Source organism: Pelodiscus sinensis, chromosome 3, assembly GCF_049634645.1.
Source record: "Pelodiscus sinensis isolate JC-2024 chromosome 3, ASM4963464v1, whole genome shotgun sequence".
Lineage (NCBI taxonomy): Eukaryota > Metazoa > Chordata > Testudines > Trionychidae > Pelodiscus > Pelodiscus sinensis.
The window spans coordinates 4,778,476-4,806,302 of record NC_134713.1 but is presented as its reverse complement, the minus strand read 5'-3'; the positions used below and the strand labels follow the sequence as shown (position 1 = coordinate 4,806,302).

The following is a 27,827-nucleotide window of genomic DNA, read 5'->3' as shown; positions in this document are numbered from 1 at the left end:
CGGAAAATAAGCCCTTTTCTGGAGGATTTCTTATTCCTACTTTCAAGTAGGAATAAGAGATCCTCCGAAAAAGGGCTTATTTTCCGGAGAATCACGTCTAGACTGCCGCTTTCCTCCGGCTTATCCCCAAGCCGGAAAAAAGCGGCAGCCATGTAAATGCAAATGCCGCGGGGGATATTTAAATCCCCCGCGGATTTGCAATTGCGACTCGTCACATTAGCATCCCTTTTCCGGAAAGGGATGCCAATATAGATGTAGCCATAGACTTTAAGGTCAGAAGGGACCATTATGATCACCTAGTCTGACCCTCTACACAACGCAGGCCACAGAATCTCACCCACCCACTCCTGGAATAATCTTCTCACCTATATCTCAGATATTGAAGTCCTCAAATGATGGTTTGAAGACCCCAAGATGCAGAGAATCCTCCAACAAGTGATCCATGCCTCATGCTACAGAGGAAGGCGAAAAGCCTCTAGGGCCTCAGCCAATCTACCCTGGAGGAAAATTCCCTCCCGACCCCAGATATGGTGATCTGCTGAACCCTGAGCATGTGGGCAAGACTCACCAGCCAGACATTATCTTCACAGTCAGCTAAAGTAAGACAGGCTAGAGGTGACAAAGCATAGATTACTGGGGCCAGAGCCCTGGCTTAAAGGTAGGAATGAAGTTCCCTAGCAAGCTGGAGGTGAAAGGAGGCATTTGGGAAACTGTGTCTACATGGTCATCTAAGAGTAGCAGGGCATCTAAGAAGACCTGGAGGCATTGTACCACTTTGATAAATAAGAGCTATAGGATTTTGATGGAAGTTGGAGACAGTCTTGGCCAGCTCATCAATGCATTTACCTTTTCCAATTAGCATTGCTTCTGTCTTGGACAGAGCCAACTGCTCTTTGTCCAAGAGCTGATCTCTTGTAGATACTTTATAAAATCTTGCTTACAAAGGACAAGGGCTAGCTGTGTAGGGTAAGAATCAACTCTGCAAGGCAAACAGGAATGATATGCAGTATAAATTGTCACTGAGGTCATCCCAGGGAGCCTCACTTGAAGAAACTCCTACTGACATCATCCAATTGGGGACAAGTGATGGGATCTGTTCCAATGAGGACGTATGACACATTACCACCTCTGTGCTGTGAAGAGCATTTCACTTACCTGTAAATATAACAGTGTTAAGGCTAGATTTTCCCCACAGCTCCATAAAATGAACTACATCCCCAAACCGGAGGGAGGGATGTCCAGTGAACACCACACACGGCTGTTTGAAATCATTGCTGAAATCTCCATGGATACTGGGATAGTGCTTCAGTTTGTTTGTCTGAATGAGCTGAAATAAAATAATGAGACTTGACCAACTTTTTACACATCTGTGCTCAGCAATTTTTATAGTGCATGTACCCCCCCCCCCCCCCCCCATAACTGCTATCCCAGTACTTCGGTGGTTACTTGTAACATATTAGAGGATTTACCCAGCCTTGCTTGGGTCCTTAATGCAAATCATTTTTGTTTTTCTTCATTTAAAACATTGCTCGGGGGGTGGGGGAGAGGGGTTGGAGATGAGGGGTCAGTATACAGGCTGCCCTGGGGAAAGAGGGCAACCCCAGCCCTCTCTCACTGCAGCAGCTTGAGGCTGGGTGAGAAGTGCCTGTCCAAGGCTGCTGCAGCAGGCACAGTCAGAGGACGGGTGTATGTCAGACAGACAGATACACAAACAAACTCTCTCAATTATATAGTAGATAGGGGGCAGGGGTGGATACTGCTTCCCCAATGGGGTTAGAGCTGTCTCGGTGCCCATCTCTGGCCCCGGGCTGCCCCCTCCGAGGTCCTTCTGCAGCACAACTGTTCCTGCTAGCAGACGCTTGCTTTTCTGTTTCATAAGAAACAATTCCATTCCAGGCACATCCCACTGTCTTGGCACAGCCAAACCCTGCCCTTGCTTTAAGTTGTGGCAAGAGGAAGCAGCACACCAAAGTTGGTGCCCCTAGCCATGTAGGAGGAATTCTTGAACAGACAGACTCACAGACGGACAGACAAACGCACACGCAGACCCAGTCCATCAGATTTGCCATGCAAACGGTTGGATCATAGAGAGTTAACCACAATGCCATCGACAAAGGGCTTATTACTTTCTTCACGTCTTTGTAATATGGAAGTCTGAGGCACCCCACCTCCTGCAACTTGACGGCAATATCAAATTCTAATTCAGCCTTTAAATGGGAAACTTAACTATGCATCCGATGACTGCTGTGGCAGTTAATATGCAGTCTTGCAAACACTCCTATAATTAAGGCTGGTAAAGGTTTCTGATTGAAGCATCTGGAGTGCAATATTTAGAATCTAAATGTTGCTTCCAGTAATAAGAGCTGGCAGCAGAGCAGCTTAGCAGACAATAGGCAAAACAAGTTTTATCCTGTAAATGATTGGAATTTAATAGATCCTAGAAGGGAAACAGTCCCAAAAGCTAACTGCAGCACATGGCTGGGCTTGGCCAGAACCCGAAATCTGAAGTAGTAAATCTTGTGTCAGTGGAGTACATGGGGGATTTATACTCTGAAGGCCAAAGTGGATTTGTGATGTGCCACCGAGTTAGGGGAAGGCTCCAGAAAACAGCAATAAATACTGACATTTCTTAGAATCCTAGGGCTGGATGAAACCTCAAGAGGTCATTAAGTCCAGCCCTTGCCCAAAGCAGGACTAATCCCAACTAAATCATCCTAGCCCGGGCTTTGCCAAGTTGAGACTTATGTTGTGTCTACACTACGTCCCTCTTTTGAAAGAGGGATGTAAATGAAGCACTTTGAAAATGCAAATGAAGCAGGGATTTAAATATCCCACGCTTCATTTGCATAATTGCGTCCCAGCAGTCTTTCAAAAAAGGATATTTCGAAAGTGAAACCGTAGTCTAGATGCAGTTCTTTAAAAAAAAAAAAAACCCTTTTCAAAAGATCCCGTACTCCTCATTTTTTCAGGAGTATGGGAACTTTCAAAAAAGTGTTTTTTTCCTGAAAGAACCACATGTTCTCCAAGAAAAGCTGGTCCAATATTACCCTCCCCCACCTTGTCTCATGTAGAGAAGTATAACGGTTACCAAACCAGATTAAAAACAGCACCGACTGCACCAAGTCTGGGTCAGCAGCATTGGCTGGTGCTGTTCCAATCTGAATCTCTAAAAATACGTTTTGAAGCTTTGGTTTTCGGAAGCATGAACCATTTAGGACATCTCTTCCTGTAGAAAGACTCCTTATTGACTGAAAGCTTAAGCGATAAGAGCTAGTAAAGGGTATTGAACCTAAACTGCGGTGAATTTTTTGTTGTGTTTTTATTTTTTAAATCCCAAAGGGCTAAGCTTTCCTTTAAAGCAATAGTCTTGATTTACAGGGTCAGTGACTGATACTATAACCTGGATAAATCTATGTAACCACTGTGTTCCCTTTGTTCAACAAGCCAACATTTATTGCTGTTTATTTTGTGTGAGTTCTCTATCCAAAAATTCTGCTAGTGATGCCTCTGTTATAACAATGAGGGAGGAAGGGATGCTTGTGTTACGTCACCTTCTGTGCCCCCTCCAGAGGCCACCTCTAACTGAGGCCTTTTGCTGTTGGATAGATTGTTCCTCCTCTGTCACTTAGTTCCTGGTATGCAATGCTTTGCATATGGTGTGCTGGAGCCAGTGTAAGAAGGAAGGAAGCATAGATCAAGAGAGCTAGTTTTTCCGTAGAAAACTATAAGAAATACTTCCACCCCAGCTACTTGCAGTCAAAAAACAATAGCCAATTTTCGAGCCATTTCTCCTTGGCAGGAAACGAAGCTAGTCTTGAGTAAGGCACTTTTATTTCAGAAGAAGAGCATTCACACATGAAGTTAAAGCAAGGATAGTCATTTGCTTTAACTCACATCCTACCTTATTCCAGATTAATTTTCATGTGTACTCAAGCCCTTAGTCACACTTGAAAATTGTGTCTTTGGACTAGAGACAAAGCAACATCCTAGAGGCAAAGGACTCATCCATCTCTCTTGATTAATGCCCCCAAACTCAAAGCATTGGTTACATTTGGTTTTTAACTGGATAGACACTTCTAAAGTTACCTCAATACAAGCTTTTAGCTCAGGGGTGAGCAATAATTTTTGCAGGGGAGGCACTTAGTGAATTTTGGTACATGGTCACGGGCTGGCTCCATCTCCAGGAGGGGCGGGGTTGGGCCAGGAGGAGCGGAGCTGGGGACTAGCCCCCCCCTCCACCCCAGAGCTGTCTGGGGCTGGAGGCTTTGAATTAAAAACACAGCAAAGGGCTTGTGGCTCCACTGCTACCACATTTCCCAGCAGTTGCCCAGGGTTGCTGCAGCAACTTAAAGGGCTCGCGGCTCCGACCCCTGCCAGAGTAATGCCATGCCCGGGAGCCATTAGCCATTTAAATAGGATCCTGCTGCCTGAGCTATCACGTGGAAATTCGGTGACATGGGCAGCAGGATATAAATAGAAAGCAGCCAGATGCAGCCCGTGGGCCGGAACAAAGTGTTAGGTGGGCCGGATCCAGCCCCAGGGCCACATCTTGCCCAGCCCTGTCTTAGCCCTTTGAGTCACAAAAACTGCTTGTGAAAACAGAACTGGTATAGCTGTATGAACTGTCCAGATATTGCCCTTCCCATACCTCTGTTCTTCCTCCTGAGAAATTATTGGCTGCAGTAGCCACTGAATTTCTACTGGCAGTTGTAGCAGAGACGGGCAGACCCAGACACTGCAGAAAAACTCACTTAAAAACCTTCCATTTAACTGCTGAGCAGTAAGGCTATGTCTAGACTGCAAAAAGTCAGAAAAAGATATACAAATTGCGAACTACAACCTGCATACATTTTTCCAGGGTTTTTTTTGGAAGAGGCTTTTCCAAATTTGGCCCGTCTATACTGGGCTAAATTTTGGAAAAACCTCCCCTTTTGGAAGATCCTTTCTTCCTCATACAGTGAGGAATACAGGGATGCTGAAAGAATGTGTCCACTTTTTTGGAAACTGTTCTGAAAAAGCAGACGCGTTCCTTGGACATGGCAGAGCTTTTCCGGGATACCTCTGTGGTGTAGACATAGTCTAGAAGAACACAGCAGAGATTTTCAAAGTGGCTCAAGGGATTTGAACATCCAATTTCCATCCAACTTATTAGTAGGTTGCTTTGCAAATCTTAGCATGTTTCTTGTTTGCTCTGGTGGAAGAGCAGGATTCCCTATTGCAATCAATTCAGTGACATTAGGAATCAGAGTACCTTCCAGGAGAACAACCAATTTTCTGTCATGATCAAGGGGAGGAGACACACTAAATCTCTACAATTATGTGAAAGGCATAAACAACAAGGAGGGAGAGGAAGTGGCTAGGACTCGGAGGGATAAAATTCCATGTCCAGTTTATATCGTCCCCTCTCACAAGGTTAACAGAAATGGGGAAGGAGGGGTCAGGGACCAGTGACTGCTTGCAGAGACTGAGCAGATTGGAAAGGCTTAACTTGGAGTGGAGACATAGTAGGGGAGAGGTGTTTAAATGGTAGAGAAGGCAAGTCTAGTACTTCTCTGTACCTTCTCATATAATGGGGTAGGCAAAATATTGCCTGCCGCAGCCCATCAGGACCCTCAGGCAGGCTCCCTGTCTACTGCGGCCCCACATGCTGCTCAAAGCGGCTAACTGTGGGGCAAGCGCATGTGTCTCCTTGCAGTGCATCCCTTGAGAGGGGGGTGTCAAAGTGCACTGCCCCCACCCCTAGCACAATTCTCGCAGCTGGCATTGGGCAAAAACTGGCCAACAGGAGCTGCAGGGGCAGTGCTTGTGGGCATGTGCAGCATGCAGAGACCCGCTGCCACCCTCCCCCCAGAATAAGTGATTCCTGGCCAAAGTCTGCATCTGGTACCCCATCCCCTGCCACAGGTCACAACCCCTTCCTGCACTCAAAGCCTCAGCACCCCTGAACCAGGTCTCAGCCTCCTCTCGCGTCTGAACTGCTCCTAGACCCTGCACCTCCTCCTGCACCCAAATCCCCTGCCCCATATCAAACACCTCATTCACCAAAACTCCTTTCCAGACCCCACATCCCCTCCTGCACCCCAATCCCTTACCACGAGCTCCCTTCTGCACCCAACCTCCACCAATATCATAGAAAAGTGTGGCCTGTGACCACTTACCAAATTCTTGGAGTGGCCCCCCCCCCAACAAAAATTATTGCCCACTCCTGTCAGACAGGCAATGTAATGTTAAAGCAACACATTAGTAACCGATTAAAGGAAAGAAATACTTTTCACACTGTTCATAAGCCATCTGGGTAACTCATTGCGCCAAGGTATAAAGAGCTTTAGCATGACCAAAAACAAATAAGCAAACATGCAATCAAACAAGAAAGAACTGGACATTTATCTGGGTAATGAGCACGTCCAATTTCAGGAGCAGCCTGGATTCTGTTGCCTAAACTGTATTTGTTTTTTTGACTAGAGAGCATCCTTGAAAGTCCCGGAGAGGTATCACCAACGCTGCCTCTGCAAGATCGTGAAGATCAAATGGGAAGACAGGTGCACTAACATCAGTGTTCTAGAAGAGGCAAAGACCACCAGTATTGAGACAATGATCTGCCATCAGCAACTTCGCTGGACTGGTTACGTTGTTCGGATGGCAGACCATTGCCTCCCAAAACAGGGCCTGTTTTCTCAGCTGAAAGAAGGGCACCGTAATGTGGGAAGACAACGGAAGCGTTATAAGGACTTGCTAAAGGATCACTTAAAGAAGTGCAACATGGATGTTGACATTGGGGAGACACCTGCCCAGGATCGCTCAAAATGGAGACAAGTTCTATGCAATGGCTCCCTGCATTTTGAATTTGCCTGACGACATGCTGAAGAGGAGAAGAGGCACAGGAGGAAGGGGAGACTGGCTTCTAGTCATAGTCAGCAGTCTCCTGCTGTACCTGGAAACTTCTGACCTCACTGTAATAGAACTCAAGGATCGGCCTTACCAGCCACCTGAGGGTCCACAACTCCCATGGAAGATAAGCATACTCGGCAACGAGTGATCACACATCATCTTCATCACCACCCATCATCACATCATCATTATCAGAGAGCATTCGTTTCCAGGACTGCCTTCCATCTGCTGGCAAACAGCACCAAGCACCTGGTGGGTGCCCATCTAAATATCATGCGTATCTGAGTAACTTCTCCTATTCTGCTCTCCTAAAGACCAGCTGAGCTCATCAACCGATCTCTGTTCAAATGTTATAAACTAGTGTTTCTCAACCTTTTTCTACAAAGTACTCCTTTAAAAAAAAAAAAAAAGTACCCCCTTTAAAAAAAATTATAAGTACCCCCAATACCTATAGTTTTCAGACACACACAATTTTTTCTACCATTGCAATATGTTTGTTTAAACAACTTAATCATAGCCAGGTGGGCGATGACATTTTTAGGTATAAAAAGTACAAAAATAATAAAGTGCTGTAAAACTTAAAACAAAAATTCAGTTTTCTCCAAATTTCAGTTGTGTTGATGTACCCCCCCAGATTTCTCTCGAGTACCCCAAAGGGTACTCATACCACTGGTTGAGAAACACTTCTATAAACCAACAATTAAAAAAGCACCACACAATTATTCAACCAGAAAGAGTTCTCTCTAAATGCTGTGTCCATAGGAGTGATAATTTAATTCATGTTTCTGATACTCGTTCACAATGCCTTTCAAGTCTTCTTCCCATAAAATTATTCATGAATGAATTATTGGTTCATTAATTTAAAAAGAAATTGTGTGTCAACACATACATGCAGAGGAAGGAGGCTTAGGGCTCAAACCTAGAATTTGAGAGAACAGGTTCAAGTCCTGGCTCCACCATAGACAATGCCTGTACGACACTGGACAAGTCACTTCACCTCCAAGCCTCAGATCCCACTCTGAACAATGGGAATACTAGGACTTCCCTACCTCACAGGGGTCATCTTGCACAGCTACTCACTTACATATGGCCTCAGTTATCAGAGTCTGTAACTCTGTTTATACTTTTCACAGTCTAGCTTCTATACATCCCATGAGGAAAAAAAACCCAAACCAAATGCATCTCCATCCCATTTACACAACATGGCAATGTTAAACTATTAGTGGACATGGGAGCACAATAAAGGGGACTAGGTTGCAGTTCATGGAAACAATCAGCTGATAATAGCATGTTGGGTACTTTCAGGAAGGCAAAAAGAAAACTAATGACCAGTGGGGAGAGCACTGGAGCCTGAACGTAGCAGTGCTTTCGGGAGGGCTTGAAGGTGTTTACCACCTTTTAGAAAAAAAGGTGGATCCCTGTATTTACTAAGCTCTTTGCAAAGAGCTTAGTAAATCACAGGAATCTGCAATGAAGAGACCTACTATATCCTTCATTCCTTCACCAGGGTCCAGCAGAGGACAGTTCATATCCCCAGAGCTGAATATTATTACACACACACCAGATGCAGCTGCAAACCCCTCATTTGTGTTAGAGGACGTTACTATGGGATCAGCAATACTCACTACGTTATTTGGCCTTCTTAATGATTTGTACTACCATAGTGTTTAGAAGCCTAGTCATGGACCAGAATCTCAGGGTGCTGGGCATTGTACAAACATAGGATAAAACAACAGTCTGTCTCTACCCACAACAGGCCAGTCAGGTCATGCTCTCAATGCTTATCAACTATGTAAGAAGCCTGATCCATAGCCCACTGTCGTAAATCCTTCTATGGACTTTAGTGGACTGGAACATGGGTATACATTATCTCATCTCCCTAATCATACTGTGTTGATGTGAATTACCTGAAATTTTACTAGATAGTGCTACAGCATCTTTATACATTGTGATGCTAATATAAGTGTTTAGAATGAAATTAAACGTAAACAACAAATGGTCTGGTAGCACTTTATAGACTAACAAAACATGTAGATGGTATCATGAGCTTTCGTGGGAACAGCCCACTTCTTCAGATGACTGGAGTTTTCATTTGAAGAAGTGGGTTGTGACCACGAAAGCTCATGATACCATCTACATGTTTTGTTAGTCTATAAAATGCTACCAGACCATTTGTTGTTCTTTCAGTTTATCCTATACAGACTAACTCGGCTTCCCCCTGAAGCTTAGAATGAAATTGTTGCTGTTAATAGTCATTTTTTGAATTAAGAGACTGGTTTAGCCGTTACATAGTCTCACCAAAGTCCCCAAGGTGATTTTACAGCTTCTTTTGTGGGTGAGGGATAAAAGGTATTTTATATTAAAAGCCAGTTAAACTGAGTGTAAGGCTACTGGCAATGAATTTTTAGCTCAGCTCTATGGTTCTTATGGATTATGAGAGAGAGGTTTTAGACCACAGGAACTTTCTTTTGGGGATAAATCAATCTCTAATCTTAACACTGGAAACATTCTAACTGTAATTCACAATTTTCAGAGATCAGAATAATTGACTTAATCTATACATGGAGCTGACAAATTTCTTAACAGCAGTAAAATAATTTGGAGGTATCGGATTATCAACAGGCCGCACAGGGAATTAAAGACACTCCACTAAAATCAGAAGCTGCAGTTACCACAGCATAATCACACACCCCTATCATGACAGAGGGCTTAATTAATCCATCCTTCGATGGTTGCATGTATTTTCACCAAGCAGTTTACTGGGTGTTGTGGAATAAAATTGTGAAACCTTTGACAGGTGGTATGATGGTAGCACACAAAGCAACAGAATGCAATTCAGAGACATGAAATGGACCAACAAGGGCAGTTTGGAAAGCAGAGACACAGGGTAAATTAGGACTTATGCACAGCAGTATGGCTAGAATGACTTGCACTCTGAGAATGGAATTTGGAACTTGATTTACTAAGGTAAGTTTTTAAGTATGGTATGTGGGTGTTCGGTATGGAAGTCTCCATTATTTTTGATTCACTGTATATCCCACTTGAAATATAGTCTGCCACCTAGAAAAAGTGATTACTAGGGGCCAGAAGCTGTTGCTACTCAAAAGGAATGTTGACTATTGGGCCTAAAGCATAGCCTTATTGTGAACTCAAATACAAAAGTATGTAGATGTTCATAAGATGATACAATACCAACAGGTCAAGTTGTTTACAACATAATGCTGTAAAACAGTGGTACAAGTACCCTCAGGGGTACTCGAGAGGAGTCTGGGGGGTACATCACCACAATTGAAATTTGGAGAAAACTGAATTTTTGTTTTAAGTTTTACAGCGTTTTATTATTTTTGTACTTTTTACACCCAAAAATTTCATTGCACACCCGGCTATGATTAAGTTGTTTAAACAAATGTGTTACAACGGCAGAAAAAAAATTGTGTGTGTCTGAAATCTGTAGGTAGTGAGGGTACTTTATAAAAAAAAAAAAAGATTGAAAAACACTGCTGTAAAAAGTGCAAGGGAATCAGGCAAAGAAGCTGGATGAGTTTAAACCAAGAAGGCCACAACGATATAATCCAAGGACTGCTGAAATTAAGCTTGATTTCAAAACAAACACACACACAAACACACACCCAGAAGATGTGGAACCAGGACACTGAACTAGGATGTCCACTTTCTCCCCTTTTTTGGGTTTCTTAAAGAGAGACTTTGAAAAAGACATTCTCAGATCAGTTCTCCTCCTCATCTGTCATAAAAGGCAAATGGCATATTGGGCTGCATTAGTAGGTGCATTGACAGCAGAGTGTGGAAAATGATTATTCCCCTTTACTCAGCATTGGTGAGCTCACCTCTGGACTACTGTGTGCAGTTTTGGCCCCTCCACTACAGAAACATTGTAGACAAATTGCAGTCTCCAGCAGAGGGCAAAAAAAATGATTAGGGTGATGGGATGCATAACTTATGAAGAATCAATGGGCTTAATTAGTCTGCAGACGAGAAGAGTGAGGGGGGAACATGAGAACAGCCAGACTGGGTCAGACCAAAGTTCCATTTAACCCTCTATTCTGTCTTCCAACAGTGGCCGATGTGAGGTGCCCCAGGACTTGACAGTACTGTAGTTTTCAACTACTCAAACGGAAGCTCCAAACGGAATGGAGCTAGTCTGTTCACAGTGGTAGCTGATGCCAGAATGAGGCAAAATGGGATGCGGGAGGTCTAGGTCGGATATTAGGGAAAACTATTTCCCTAGGAGGGTGTGAAACACTGGAATAGATTGCCTAGGGAGGGTAGTGGTGGTGGTGGTTGTGGTTGGAATCTCCATCCTTAGAGGTTTTCCAAGACCAATTTGACAAAGCTTTGGCTGGGATGATTTAGTTGGGCTCAGTCCTGCTTTGAGCAGGGATTTGGACTAGATGTCCTGAGGTCTCTTCCTACTTTAATTTATGATTCTATGATCTCTCAACCCACCTGTATCACAGCTGGGCCACCCCCCTGAATTGTCAATCATTTTAGCTCATCTAACGGACTTTCTTCCTGACAGGAAGTCTGGCTGGCCTTAAACTTGTTCAAGGAATTGTGTTTCCACCTGTGAGTGTTAAAAGACATCACATTACCATAACATCCAACCCTTCCCCCAATAGTGGGGGTCTCCGACTAGTAGGAATGTTAGATATTGATTCATTCAATAATCATGTAACTGCACAAAGTCACAGTTGTTACACGATTATTTGATAGTCCCTGGGGGAGGGGCCGGCAGCCAGTGCATGCACCCAGCCCCACTCCCAGGGAGCCCCATGCCACCGTGTGCTGCTGCCTCTGTATCAGAGGCAGCAGCGCAGGGTGGCAGGCGAGAACCAATCCACGAGGGGAGCTGGTTTAAAAACTGCCTCTCCACACAGATTGGCTCCCACCTGCCACCCTGGGCAACAGCAGCCTCTGTTTGAGGGAGGCCCAAGCTTCCCACTGACAGGGGCTGCACCAGCATTCCAGGGAGCAGCCTTTGTATGCTGCGAGCCCGGGCCCGCTGTGAAAAAAAGGCTGCTCTGCAGCAGCAACCCGTGACTGCGGGGGCCCGAGCTTTCTGCAGACAGGGGCTGCACTGGCATCCCACCTGCCCCCGCTTGTGCTGCTGCTTCTGATACAGAAGCAGGAGCATGGGGGAAGGAGGTGGCTCCAGGAAACTGGTGCTTTTAAACTGGCTCCCCCTGAGCACTGGCTCCGGCCTGCCCCTCCTCTGTGAGGGAGCCAGCTCCCCACATGTACCGGCTCCCGTCTGTCCCCCTCATCCTCTGCACTGCTACCTCTCTATCAGAGGCAGCAGCCTGGAGTGGGGAGCAGGTGGGACTGGGTGCTTGTGGGGAGCCAGTTTAAAAGCTGGCTCACCACAGGCACCAGCTCCTGCCTCCCCACCCTCTTGTTGTGTCTAACAGAGAGGCTCAAGGTGGGGGAGTGCATGTAGTTGATAGGATTAACCTATAAGCCCAGGCTTATCGGTTAATCGTTTACTCAGCTATATGCCAACATCCCTACTGCTTACTAGCACTGCAGAGACATGTAAGATCATGCAACATTTTCCTTGCCACAGTGTTATTTTCTGTCCCCACTGGATCTCTTTTACCCTCTGTCTCACTCTCTTGGCTTTTCATCAAGCCCTGAAGCCAATTATACTGTATTCCATCCAAGCCTGCCTTGTCTAAGAAGAAAGGATCCAATTGGATGACATCCCTGATGAGACTATAAGCCAGGATCCAAGCAGCAGGTGTCATGGCCAACTTGACAGCCACAAGCTAACCAGCAGTCCAGCATTTCAAAAGCCCATCAACAAAAGCTATATTTCACCCATCTTTTTTATTGTCCTTTCTCCACCTTGTGTCTGTTAAGAACAGGGTAAGCAAATGCCCTTTACATATCAGGACTGAATAAAATTAATACTTTCGTTTTCAAAGAAAGGTTGTTCTGAAACTGATATTTTGCCTCCAAAAGGAGAAAGGCTTTAATCACGACTTTGAATAAGTTTGTTTTGAATGAGCACTCAACCACAGCTTCACTATAAGAGCCTGCTTTAATTTCTTCTTCCTTTTTAATCAATACACTTTTAATGTGAATTAATGTTTTTGGGCATTTGCCCGGTAATCAAGTAAAACTGAGCCCCCTGTTTAAAATAACACGGAACGTACCTAATATCGGATAGTGAAAGAGTTTATAAACACCTTTAAGATCAATAGCCATACCACAGGAACCTACCCAGTCCTCAAAGCAAAGGATACAGCTGGTGGACAGTGGAGATTTCCAACCCATAATCAAATTTGGGTTACTGGTCAAATCCCTCATTAGAGCAAATGACAATGGTGTTGGTCAAGGTATTTAATCGGTGGCCTCTACGTATGGGAATACAGCTATGCATATGTGAGCTCTTACACATGTTTTTAAGTACAAATGATAGAATTTACAAACACAAACAGTCTACAAAACATGCATGCACAAACCTGCTTAATCTCGGATATAAGATCAATTGAGGCACCTCTGAAAATGTAGCCAAATTCTTCTCTCAGAAAGCCCCCTCTGCCCACACTCATGAATCCTCACCCGCGCCTCACTCTAACTGGAGCTATATTGCTTCCCATCATGACATGGATTCGATACAAACGTCTCTTTGAAGGCAAAAGTTGCACCATATCTATTTAAGTTTTGCTTCCTAGAACATCCTGAGATGCACATCTTGATTCTGTAAGAATCCCAAAGGGCCGGCACCCAGCAATCTTATTGCTTCAGCCACATGCTCACCTAGGACACTCCATTGAACATAGCAGATAACACTCATCACTTACGATTTAAGCTCCTGGTATACTGATAAAGCATCTTCAAATAGAGGATTAACAATTTCCTAACACTAGACAATGTCAATGCCCATTTCAATTAGGAAGGTAGCTTCATCCCCAACAGCAAGGTTTCAAAGTGCATAGAGACAAAATTAGTGGCTTGGTTTGAACAAAGCATACTTCTACTCTGAGTACGATAAGGGCAAACAAACATGTTGATATCAGACCCCTTTTCCACGTAGGCAGGCAAATGAATGAGTGGATATTAAGGGGCAACATTTTCATCGTGCTTAGGAAAGCAATTGCAGGGATAATGGTACTTTCTGACATCTTCCTCCCCAAAAACTGTTTTTATAAATAATGGAATGAAAGCCAAATTAGGTGACTATCAGTAAAAAAGACTATTTCACAGATCCAAAAGAATTAGTCACAGAAAGAGAATGTGTGCACTTTTATGAAGCCACTTAATCTTTGCACCGCTCACACATGGTGCCTCTGTATTTGCTTACCTCGGCATGAGGAAAGGGAGGTTCCGGAAGATACACTTTCGTCTGTTTATTATGACACAGCCTTTAAAGAGAGGGGAAAAAACCCTGAGTTAGAGCCGTGCAGGAAAACATATTGAAGTATCTGCTGCCATCTACTGTTAAGCCTTTCTGGACAGAGTCATCCCACTTTTATAGTCTGAGGCACAAGGCATCCCACTTTAACAGGAGGGACTGGACACAACACAATAAAGAACAGATGGGTGGGTGTTGTGATCTAAAGGTGTAAGTCAGTACAGGGTTAAAACTGGTTCAGAATCACTTTGTAATCAAGTCCTCTTGCCTATGAAAATGGATGTGTTACTCAGCATTCACTGACATTTTACATACAGTAGGGCCTCACTCATTCTCATTCAGTATCCTGCAAACCCCAACAACCCTCACAAAAAAGGCTTCAACTCTCTCCTCAAATATTTCTCTCTTCCACTGGCTGTAATCCGGTTCTCCTGTATAAATTTCATTATTGTGGCTAGCAAACTGCTTCTCATAAACTTCTATGATAGTCCCTGGCATTTGCAATTTTGTGTCAAACAGATTGAAAAGCCATTGACTGACTTCAGCAAGACCATTTGATTCATTCTGACTTGGGAAGTAGAATAAAAGAGCAGATCTGGCAGTGGTCTAAGTGATGAAGCAATTGTATAATATAGTAATGTTACCTGGGTGACTTGTCCTAAGAAATCCAGCAAAGGAATCCTACCGGTCTGATACCCTAATTTTTATTATATAGCAACAAAACTAGGTTAAAATGAGTGAGAAAAAACCTGTCCAGATGGAGACTCAGTACGCGGCAAGCCAGGATGTTAATGTAATATCATGCGCTCTAGTTTGCCACATGCTAAAAGTCCTGTAGAGTGTTTTCACCTAGGTCAAAGCGTGAACAAAACCCTTGGTCTAGCAGAGTGGTGGTGGGACTGCCAGACAGGAATTCCTTGGATCTAGCCCCAAGTCTCCCTCTGGCTTTATAGAAGTCACAATCTGTGGCAGGGATGTTAAACTGTGTTTAATCGACTAGTCAATGGAATTTCCGTTGATAAGTGGGGGAACCTGCAGAGCCACAGCAGGGTTAGCTCTCAGCCCTGGGAGCGAACCTCACTGCAGCTCTGCCTTTTAAATGTATTAAGAGCCTGCAGGAGCGAGCCAAGACAGCTGATTCCCAGCTTGCGTCTGGTGTCCCCCCCCCCGCCGCTGCACTTCTCTGCTTTTTAAATTATTAAAAAGCCCGGCAGGCTCTTAATACATTTAAAAAGCAGAGGCATGGTGTCTGGGACTGGGCACAAATCAGGAATCAGCTGATTTCTGGCTCACACCCAGTCCCCCACTATGACTCTGCCTCCCCTGCCCCCCATGGAGACAGTGCTGGGGGTGAACTAGCTTTTAAGCTAGCTCCCCCAGCACTGGCTCCTGCTCCCTGCCTTGCTGCCTCTGACAGAGGCAACAAAGGGGGGTGGGGTGGGAGTGATCAGCTGAGTCACTACTAGACTATTTGATAAGCTTATGCTTATTCGATAGTCAACTAGTCACATCCCTAAACTGTGCCTCAGTTTTCTGTGCACTAGGTAAACATTTTACCTATTAAGACTGCCTGAGGATTAGTAAAAGCGACGAGGAGTCCTGTGGCACCTTATAGACTAACTGAAGTGTAGGAGCATAAGCTTTCGTGGGCAAAGACCCACTTCGTCAGATGCATGTAGTGGAAATTTCCAGAGGCAGGAATAAATATGCAGGCCAGGATCAGGCTGGAGATGATGAGGTGATCCAATCAAGGAGGATGAGGCCCACTTCTAGCAGCTGATCTGGAGGTGTGAATTCCAAGGGTACAGAAGCTGCTTTTGTAGTTAGCAAGCCATTCACAGTCTTTGTTTAATCCAGAATTAATCTGGATTAAACAAAGACTGTGAATGGCTTGCTAACTACAAAAGCAGCTTCTGTACCCTTGGAATTCACACCTCCAGATCAGCTGCTAGAAGTGGGCCTCATCCTCCTTGATTGGATCACCTCATCATCTCCAGCCTGATCCTGGCCTGCATATTTATTCCTGCCTCTGGAAATTTCCACTACATGCATCTGACGAAGTGGGTCTTTGCCCACGAAAGCTTATGCTCCTACACTTCAGTTAGTCTATAAGGTGCCACAGGACTCCTCGTCGCTTTTGCAGATTCAGACTAACACGGCTACCCCTCTGATACTTGAGGATTAGTAGTGTCTCTACTGACTTTTAAGATAAATTATGATATAAATAGGCTCAGAAGAGTAGCTGTGTTAGTCTGTAACTTTAAAAACGAGTAGCCCTGTGGCACCTTAGACTGAAACTAACAAATATATATATATATATAGTATCATGAGCTTTTGTGGGTAAAACACACTTAATCAGATGAGCCTGAGTGGAGACAGAAAGGGGGACTATCAGAATTATAACAGAAAAAATGTTTAATCAGACAAGACATAATTGACAAAATAAGGTTTCTGCTTGCATGCTAGGTGCTGCCATATTTCTGTACTGTAAAAAATAAAAAAGTATCTACCAGTCTTGCAATTTTACAGCACCTTGATTAAAACCACGCATACAGGAATCACTTAATTCACTGTTAAAATACAGCTCACCAGTCAAATATAATACAGTAGCTGTTTAACTGCAGTACTATTCAACAGGCATACTATAGAGTAGCTATACTGAAATTTGGCTAGGGCACAAAAGGTAGATTCTCCTATTATTGCTTAAAGTAGCATGGTCTCTTGATCCACCAGATCTTATCCTTTCCTTAGCCCAATACTTCCAGAAGAATGCACTCTCTCTGTTTCTCCCAGTGCACCTTGTTTTTATGTCTTCCAGACTGTAAGATCCCTGGAGCATGGATTAGCTTTTTTGTGTTGTACAGGATCCTATTGGTACTTACTGACCACAAACTGTCAGGCCTTCAGTTCTGCAGCTTATATATCTTAGGAATATAAAAACACCTCTCTAGCTTATGTAGCTGGACTGCTGTAGGCTCCTTGGAGCACTGGGTGAGAGTCACAATGGGCAAGAAAAATGCACCTGAAAGTCACTCTGATCAAGTGCTTCATTTACTCATGGGCTCTGAGTGCTAGTGTCAAACATATGCGTGGTTTTAAATAGATTCCACACACATACTACTGGAACTGATGCCACCTAATTACAGAACACCTGGTGTCCACACCCATTCCTGTAATTCAAAAGGCATGTACACAACTCCCATCTTGTATATATACAGAATGATTCAAGTCGACAGAATCTGCAGCTATCGGCACTCAAAACATGCATGTTTACTGTAATGTGTATATTGGAATCCAGTCTGACAGAGTAGTATACTAACACCTACCACTCGGCAAAGATCTGGGAGAATTCCAAGGAACTGTTGGCAACAGGTGAGATGAAGTAAAAGGGGACATTGGAGAGCCCTGCAGAGTCAATGTACTGATAGAGACACTCCAGCAGGTCATATATCACTCCAGAGGGATAACATGGAACCAGCACGTTTCCTCCATTCCGGACAGTCATGGCTTGGGGGAGAAAGAAAAGGGAGAGTTAACAGGTTTCAAAGCGTGCTTTTCATCCCGAAACGTTCTACGGGGCACAGGGAAGCAGCTATCTGCATAACTAGGGCACACCATCCTGCTTAACAGAGCGGGTTATAAGCACAGGAAGATTTCTGACCTCTGAAACTTCTGTCTTAAGGGAGACAAAACCAGATCCTATACCTTTGAGCAAAAGGAACTTCTGTTAGCTGTGGGATCGCTAATACACACTTGACCGTGTCTGACACTGCATCCAGTAGAGGGCAGCCATGCTCCAGTACACAAGAGGAGAAATTTTGACTGAGGAAGACACTCCTGCCACAACACTAAATCTATGTGTTCATGCAGACCAGCTGTTCTTTGGTCTCCTCCCCCCATAACTGTTTTGTACTCAATTTTGCTATTTCAGACAAATGACTGTGGATTTTAACTTGTGGCAAGAAAGTCTAGTTCTTTCAAACCTGACCCCCTCTCCACGCCCCAAACATGAAAGGATTGTCTTTTCTGAAGCTGCAAATGCTTCCAAATTTGTTCAGTGCAACAGGAGCAGCTGCAAACATGTCAGCTGCATAAGTCATAGGCAGGCAGAGAACAAGTGGAAAATAAAAATCATGTTCCTGCGCACTCTAGACAGATCTCAGTACGGCACTGAAAGGGAGCCCAGGAGGAACATCATCCTCCCCTGGCTGCATGCAGCTACAGAACGACAGCAGCACCTTATGGCAAAGCATTTCTCCCCCGTCAATCTCACTGAAAAAACACTGCCAAACTGGGATTTCTTTTGTGGCCATGGGGCAAAACCCGCCTACTGATGTTAATTGAAATGCAGCAGCAGTAATATTATGCATCAAAGCATTAAACAAAAACCTGTGAAAGAGCTGGAAATGCATATATTAAATCTTGCTATAATTACCTCAGCGACTTTAATTTGTTGACAAACTCAGCTGGGCAAAGATCTAGCACTTCAGGGATACTGCTGCCTTATCTGCCAGATTGTTAAAGGTATTTAGGTGCCTAAAAAAGCACTTTTGAAAATGCCACTACATGCCTAGGTGCCCAACTTTAAATAGAAGTTGTGCTTACTACATACTGTTCTATGTAATAAAAAATGGGGACAAAAAAGGCCTTTCCCAGTCAGAGCTTGCATTATACATCAATGAAGGCCAGGAAGAAGACGGTGGTCACATGCAAAGTCTAATATTTCATGTTGATAACAATGAACAAAAATAATCATTCTTTACATTTTTTAAAGCATCATCCCTCAGCATGTCACAACACTTCCTGACATTTAAGTCTCACAACATGCTTGCAAGGTAGTTAAGTGTAAATTCCTCATCTGTAAAATGAGCATAACTGGCAGTACAGGGTAGGGATGTAATAGGGTAGTCGATTAACCGATAAGCAAAAGCTTATAGGTTAATGCTCTAGACTACACACATCTCCCCTCCCCCTGCTTGCCAGTACATTTTTAGCAGGCTCAGTCCTGGCTTGCAACAAGTCTAGGACCTACCCCTGCTGCAGCTCTGCATGTAAAGTGTATTAGGAGCCGGGTGGGCCGATAGCCTGGCTCAGTTCCAGCTCACGTCAGGTCCAGGTCCTACCCCCACTGTGGCTTTTCATTTAACGTGCATTAGGAGCTAGGTGGCAGGCAGCAGAGCTCAGCTCCAGTTTGTGCTGGATCCGGGAGAGGGGCTGCTGGTACCCCACACTGCTGCCTCTCTATTGGAGGCAGCAGCACGGAGCGACAGTCAGACTGTCCGCGCGGGGAGCTGGTTTTTAAACTGGCTCCCCTTGCAGACCAGCCCTTGCCTGGCACCCCATGCTGCTGCCTCTGATACAGAAGAAGCAGCACAAAGTGGCTGGGGGCTCCTTGGGAATGGGGCTGGAGCACACTGGCAGCTGGCCCTGCCCCCGGATAGAAAAGTCGACTAACCGATAAGAATTCATGAAGTTACTCAACTATTCAATTGACCGATATTTAACATTCCTGTACTAAGATATTTAACATCCCTGTAATAAGATGGATAATATCTTATTGACCTTATATAAATCCATGGTACGCCCATGTCTGGAATACTGTATACAGATGAGGTCTCCTCATCTCAAAAAAGATATACTGGCATTAGAAAAGGTTCAGAGAAGGGCAAGTAAAATGATGAGGGGTTTGGAACGGGTCCCATATGAGGAGAGATTAAAGAGACTGAGACTTTTCAGCTTGGAAAAGTGGAGACTAAGGGGGGATATGACAGAGGTCTATAAAATCATGAGTGGTGTGGAGAAAGTGAATAAGGAAAAGTTATTTACTTGTTTCCATAATATAAGAACTAGGGGCCACCAAATGAAACTAATGAGCAGCAGGTTTAAAACAAATAAAAGGAAGTTCTTCTTCACACAGCACATAATCAATCTGTGGAACTCCTTGCCTAAGGAGGTTGTGAAGGCTAGGACTATAACAGGGTTTAAAAGAGAACTAGATAAATTCATGGAGGTTAAGTCCATAAATGGATATTAGCTAGTATGGGTAAGGAATGGTGTCCCTAGCTTCTGTTTGCCAGAGATGGATGGCAGGAGAGAGATTGCTTGATCATTACTTGTTCGATTCACTCCCTCTGGGGCACCTGGCATTGGCCACTGTGGGCAGACAGGATACTGGGCTGGATGGACCTTGGGTCTGATCCAGTATGGCCGTTCTTATGTTCTTCTGAGGTTAAGGTTGAGATTTTCAAAGCCAGCTGGGGGGAAATTTAAGTTTAAATCCTCTAGCTGGGCCTCAGGTGGAAGGGGTGGGGCCAGGAGACTTCCCGCTCTCCCCCATCCATAGACTCACATTGGCCTAGGGGTGTGGGAGTACATGAAGTCTTTGCCTCACTGGTTCCTTCTAGGTGCTGCACACCCCTGGTGGTAGGAGGAGATTTTGCGCATGTTCCCCCTGCCCCCAAGCCAATCAGGGCCTGTGGGCATGGGAGTACGCAAAGTCTATCGCCTCCTGCCCCTGCCCTGCCAGGGGTGCATGAGACCTAGAGGGAACTGTCAGCTGTTTAGCCGAATAGCTGGTGGTTCCCTCTGGTGCTGAGTGACCCTGACGGGGGAAAAAGACTTCACATCCCCAGGTTTTGACTAGCTTGAGGGCAGGGGAGTGGCAGGGCAGCCACAGGCTGGATCAACCAGCTTGGAGGGCCAGATCCGGCCCACGGAGGCTGCCTTGCCCACCCCAGCTTGTACTGTCACAGATGTTCCAACTGTAACAGTTGGACCAATTTACTACTCTGTCTGGTGTCAGGCTGGGGGTGAGGGGATTTCATACTATTTGTGTGGTGTTAAACTGCCCTGGCATTAAAACAGTTTACAGTCATCTTGTTTTCCCAGGCCTTCTCATAATTTATGTTGAGCCCAACATGGATTCCCAATGTTCTCACATGGCAGACATTTTCCTTGTTTGTGTTTAAATGATTTTCAAATTTCTCATCTCACCAAGTTCAAGACTGAAGCTTGCTAGGAAACCTTCCCCAGACCACCTCTGAATTGTTGTTTCCCTAAAAGTTTCTTTAAAAAAAATCTGACATTTCTATACATAAAACTAAGGCAGATGTGGCTTGACATTTCTACATTTTCTTCAGACATCATAATTTAGGGAGTATTTACAGTGCCTATCACATGCTAAAATGCAAGCAGTTCACAGATTTTAATGTTAAGTGTCCATCGTCGTCATCTAATTTGACCCTTCCCTTCCCTCCTCTGCCGTATAACACAAGCCACCGAATTTCATTCAGTAAGTCCCATAGCAAGGCCAACATCCTATAGTTGCTTGAAGCATACATATATATGCAGGGCTTAACAAGCGGCGGCAAGCCCCGTTTGCCAGCTGTGCAGTTTGGCGCACTGCGCATGCGCAGACCGCGCTGGGCATGCGCTGATCGTGCTGTGGCACCGTGCCGGGCTAAAATCTACTCGCCCCGGGCGAGTGGATTGCCCTAATTGTCAAGCCCTGTATATATGTATGTGTGTGTGTTTATATATATTTAGAAAGACATCCGATCTTGATTTAAAGATTTAAACTGGAGGAGAATCCACTACACCTGTTGCTCAACAACTTGCCCTCTAACTAGAATTAGATCCCCTACTGGGATTTTGAGATATTTTGGAAGGAACATCCATCTAGTGACTTTGTAAATTTTCACACGTGAATAAATTCAAGCATAATCTATTGCTTTTGTCAGAAGGTACTGGCAAGCAAGGAGCTGTGATTCCTGAGTTCTGTTCCCAACTCTGCCAAAGGCTTTCTGTGCAATCTTAGAATCATAGAATACTAGGACTGGAAGGGACCTCAAGCGGTCATCAAATCCAGCCCCCTGCTCTCATGGCAGGACCCAGTACTGTCTAGACCATTCCTGATAGACATTTCTCTAACCTACTCTTAAATATCTCCAGAGATGGAGATTCCACAACCTCCTTGGGCAATTTATTCCAGTGTTTAACCACCCTGATAATTAGGAAATTTTTCCTAATGTTCAACCTAAACCTCCCTTGCTGTAGTTTAAGCCCATTGCTTCTTGTTCTATCCTCAGAGGCCAGGAAATCAATTTTTCTCACTCCTCCTTTTGACACCCTTTTAGATACCTGAAAACTGCTATCATGTCCCCTCTCAATCTTCTCTTTTCCAAACTAAACAAGCCCAATTCTTTCAGTCTTCCTTCATAGGTCATGTTCTCTAGACCTTTAATCATTCTTGTTGCTCTTCTCTGGACCTTCTCCAATTTCTCCACAACTTTCTTGAAATGTGGTGCCCAGAACTGGACACAATACTCCAGCTGAGGCCTAATCAGCACAGAGTAGAGCGGAAGAATGACTTCTTGTGTCTTGCTTACAACACACCTTTTAATGCATCCTAGAATAATGTTGGCTTTTTTTGCAACAGCGTCACACTGTTGACTCATATTTAGCTTGTGGTCCACTATAACCCCTAGATCCCTTTCTGCTGTACTCCTTCTTAGACAGTTGCTTCCATTCTGTATGTGTGAAACTGATTGTTCCTTGCTAAGTGGAGCATTTTACATTTGTCTTTATTAAACTTTATCCTGTTCATTTCAGACCATTTCTCCAATTTGTCCAGATCATTTTGAATTATGACCCTGTCCTCCAAAGCAGTTGCAACCCCTCCCAGCTTGGTATCATCTGCAAACTTAATAAGTGTACTCTATATGCCGATATCTAAACTGATGATGAAAATACTGAACAGAACTGGTCCCAAAACAGACCCCTGCAGAACCTCACTTGTTATTGTGAGGATTGTGAACTGTTAATAATTACTCTCTGAGAATAGTTATCAGCCAGTTATGCACCCACCTTATAGTAGCCCCATCTAAGTTGTATTTGCCTTGTTTATTGGTAAGAATATCATGCGAGACTGTATCAAATGCCTTACTAAAGTCTAGGTATACCACATCTACCGCTTCTTCCTTATCTACAAGACTCGTTTTCCTATCAAAGAAAGCTATCAGATTGGTTTGACATGATTTGCTCTTTACAAATCCATGCTGGCTGTTCTCTATCACCTTATTATCTTCCAAGTGTTTGCAGATGATTTCCTTAATTACTTGCTCCATTATCTTTCCTGGCACAGAAGTTAAACTGACTGGTCTGTAGTTTCCTGGGTTATTCTTATTTCCCTTTTTATAAATGGGCACTATATTTCCCCTTTTCCAGTCTTCTGGAATCTCTCCTGTATTTCATGATTTTCCAAAGATGATAGCTAAAGGCTCTGATACATCCTCTATCAGCTACTTGGGTATTCTAAGATGCATTTCATCAGGCCCTGGTGACTTGCAGACATCTAACTTTTCTAAGTGATTTTTAAATTGTTCTTTTTTAATTTTATCTTCTAAACCTACCCTCTTCCCACTAGCATTCACTATGTTAGGCATTCCTTCATCAGACTTCTCGGTGAAGACCGAAACAAAGAAGTCATTAAGCATCTCTGCCATTTCCAAGTTTCCTATTATTGTTTCTCCCTCCTCACTGAGCAATGGGCCTACCCTGACCTTGGTCTTCCTCTTGCTTCTAATATATTTATAGAATGTCTTGCTTCCCTTTATGCTTGTAGCTAGTTTGAGTTTGTTTTGTGCCTTTGCCTTTCTAATCTTGCCCCTGCATTCCTGTATTGTTTGCCTATATTCATCCTTTGTAATTTGTCTTAGTTTCCATTTTTTATATAACTCCTTTTTTATCTTGGGCAAGTCACCTAACCTCTGTGTCTCACATTTCCCCAAGTGTAAAATGGGGCTAATGATACTTGTTTATCTCACTATCACAGCATGAGGCTTAGTTTATTTAGGTTTCCAGTCCTTTCAGTTCCTCGCTGTATAAGAGTGAAGTTGTTATTTTGTTACAACCCTCACCTCCTTCAAACTATACAGTTTAAAATAAAGGTGCTTGCTAGAAGAACAGGAAGAAGCAGCAGAACATCTGTGAGGAGAAACTGCAGGCAGGGACTGGGTCGGGGAGAGAAGAGGGAAAAAAAAAGTCAGATGTCACATTCCAAACAGACTGGGAAATGCTGCAATTCTCACTCCGATATTACAGCTTGCAATTAGCAGCTTTTCCAGCTGTGAAAGCTTGTGATTAGGTTTTATATTTCTGTGGTCTATAAATACACGTAACATAAAAACTAAAGACTGTACTGTTTTCTTTTGATATATTTGAAAACCAGGTGTAAGGAAAGAAGCAGATGTGTTTGTTTTCAAAACTGAAGGTCATAAAAATGGTATGTGAGGATTTGACACTGGGTGAGGTACAGGAAGGAAACAGCAATATATCAGCTGGCATGTCTATTCACAACCTAGGCGACACGTAGTTGGTTGGCAGCTCGGCTGCATACTTAGCAAACCCCAAGCAGCAGACGATTAAATCTCATTAAACCAGCTCCATTACAAAATGTTTCAGGTACAACCTGTCTCTCTTAAGGCACTTTATTGATGACATCAGGAGCACATCATAAAATCTAAACAGCTAGTTTTATGCCAGGAGATATAGTCAGGCAACTTACTCAGTTCCAGGAATCACAGAATTATTTCCCACCAATGGCAATGAATAAGATTATGAAATAAGCAAAGTGTTTCTGGCAATAGTGACCTACCCAGGTTACTGCAGAACTCTCCCACCATGCCATCCGGGTTTGCAGTGGGAATCTGGGTAAGCCCCGTCAGAATGAGAACATCACTGTTTTTCAGAGACGCCTGGTCCATGGGCTGAAAAAGAATGAAGTACAGTAAATTCGGTCACAACTATAGCACAAGTGTTCCCTGTTCTACAATCTGAGGAGGATTGGTGGTAATGTAGCTCAACACAGCAGAGCAGAGATTATGAAACAATGTAACTTCGGAGCATCCTGCATCTGTGAAGAGGCCACAAAAGGTAGCCAGAAGTCTGTGTAGCCTTACTCATGAATGTGTCTTCTGAGAGAAGTCATGTTACTGAGCTGGACTGAGCCCCTTCTTAAAGTAGTATCCTCCATCCATGAAGCACCTTGCAGCCTTAGGAGCTGATAACATGGCTCAAATGTTAAGATAAGAACTTGCAGAAGATGTAATGCAGGAGGCATATTACCCGAGTTCCACAGCCTGCACCGGCTTCCAAATGGGTTTCAAGTGCAGTTCAAGGTGTAAGGTTTGATCTATAAACATATATTGCTTGGGCTTTGGGAACCTCCCTCTCTCCTGGGATCCTTGAGCTAGAAGTTGCAGATCTCTTGCATGGGGGAGCTGAAGTCAGGGCATTCTCAGTAGAGGGTCCTTAAATCTAGGGTCCCAAATTACCCTGGTGGCAGAGTGAGAGCTAGTCAATTTCAAGATTGGGGCAGGGGATGTAGGATGGGAAAATTGTCATGTGTTTTTGTAATCCATTAGTTTTTTTATTAACACACCTAGAAATCTGTGATTGGTGCATTATAAATGCATTTTAGAAAATTAGTGGTAGAGATGTAGCCGTGTTAGTCTGGGGTAGCTGAAGCAAAATGCAGGACAATGTAGCACTTTAAAGACTAACAAGATGGTTTATTAGATGATGAGCTTTCGTGGGCCAGACCCACTTCCTCAGATCAAATAATGGAAGAAAACAGTCACAACCATATATACCAAAGGATACCTTTAAAGACTAACAAGATGTCAAGCAATTACATTTAAACCCCAAAGTTATATTCAGTGACAAAATAAAATTAAATGGTGTAGAGTTGTACAGAAACCCCATCACAAACTTAACCACAGCACTGGCAGTGCAACACTACAGTCAAACTAAAGAAAACTACCCTTTACAGCACCACTCCTTTCAACACTGAACCACTTATCATGATTCTAAACAATGTTATAGGAGCTCCCTTCTTAATTCATATGTCTTTGCAGCTTGCACTACAGGCTTAAAATAAAAGATGGGTTTCAACATAATGGGCATTTTGAAAGTGGCGTGCCGTCCTGATTCATTGTGTGCCCAGTATTTGCAGTGATCCTGTATAATCACAAAATACAAACCAAACGGGACTAGATGGATAAAGCAGTCAGGTGTCTAGTTCTGACTGCAGCTGTGGGTGATATCTTGTCCATACATAATCCATGCTACAGCCAGGTCCTAGTGGACAGAGCTTTACATCACAGAAAATCACAACATAATCCGCCCCGTTAGCTGGTTCATCAGAGATGCCAAGCATGAAAAGGGCCATGAAATGGAGCGTAGATCTCCACCACGGTTGAGACATATTGCCAGGGCAGCATAAGGACAGTTTGCAATATGCTTGGCTTAGACAACTTCATTCTCTAGGCCTAATAATGTGACATTTCAGCAGCATTAAATTAAATTAGGATGGCAATAAATGCTCTTCCCCCAACGCTTACACATTAATTATACAGAGTGTAAGATCAGAGATTATATTGAATGGGTGCTAGTATGGAATTTGTGTATCCCTAATATACAAAACAGAGCTTCATCAAATTGAAATACGTTAGGGAGAAAATCACTTCTCCTTCCAAGGCTGAACAATTGGAATGGACTAGGGATGTAATAGTGTAGTCGATTAACAGATTAACCGATAAGCAAAAGTTTATAGATTAATGTTATAGTCCAGGGGTTCCCAAACTTTTTGACACGGGGACCAGTAAATCCATTCAAGAGCTTTTGGAGGACTGGTAACATTCATTTGCATATTCATTAAGCAAATGATGAATATTCAAATAAGTTGTTTCTGGTCCTCCCAAAGCCCCCAGTGCCAGCTTTAGCAAAGCTTTTGATACAGTCACCCACAATATTCTTGCCAGCAAGTTAAGGGAATATGGATTGGATAAATGGAGTGTAAGATGGATAGAAAGCTGGCTACACCAGGGTTTCCCAAACTTTTTACTTTAGTTGGAACCTGGTTTTTTTAGTACTGTTTTTTGCAGCCCAAAAATATAAACGCATATAAAAAAGAATTTAAAATGAATAAATTTTCAGTGTTTCACCCGGCTGCATCCCCCACACAGCCTGGGCCAGGGCTTAGGGGACCCAGCACTGCATAGGCGCTCCAGGAGGTGGGAGCAGGAGCAGATTGGGGGTAGGATATCTGGCTAGGAGGGGTAGGGTTGCCAGGTGTCTGGTTTTGTACAGGACAGTCCGGTATTTGAGGGTTCTGTCCGGGAAACAAATTGAGAAAATACCAGACATATAAAGTGTCTGGTATTTTTTAATTAGGTAACTTTTATTATTATTAGGTGTATCAGTCCGTAGCTGCGAACTGTCTGGCTGGTAGATGTGCTCACGCTGCCTGAGTGTGTCTACCAGCCAGGCAGTTCATAACTACTTGAGGGAAGGTATGGGGGAGGGGGGACAAAATGGAATCCCCGAAGCCAGACTCACTCGTGTGCCCAGGTCTGCATGTGCCTGGGTCAGTTCCACTTCCTGCCGGCCGATTCGCCACTCCTCCCACCGCTTCTCCTCCTGATCTCCCCCAGCCAGTCTCCCTCGCCCCGTCCCCTGGCCAGCCCACTGCCCCCATCCAGCCCTGCTTCCAGAGGCTGGTTCT

At 44.0% G+C, this 27,827-nt stretch overlaps 1 protein-coding gene across 5 annotated transcripts in view; it reads right to left on the bottom strand.

The window, feature by feature from the left end:
- Positions 1 to 27,827, bottom strand: part of INTS9 (integrator complex subunit 9) — a 92,625-nt gene that overhangs the window by 27,103 nt on the left and 37,695 nt on the right. For all 5 annotated transcript variants that reach the window (XM_075923266.1, XM_075923268.1, XM_075923264.1 and 2 more), the window contains exons 9-12: positions 24,918 to 25,029; positions 17,590 to 17,770; positions 14,213 to 14,273; positions 1,156 to 1,327 (exon numbers count right to left, since the gene is read on the bottom strand). In XM_075923266.1, coding sequence (XP_075779381.1) covers positions 1,156 to 1,327; positions 14,213 to 14,273; positions 17,590 to 17,770; positions 24,918 to 25,029 — 526 coding nt within the window. The remainder of the gene's footprint in view (positions 1 to 1,155; positions 1,328 to 14,212; positions 14,274 to 17,589; positions 17,771 to 24,917; positions 25,030 to 27,827) is intronic.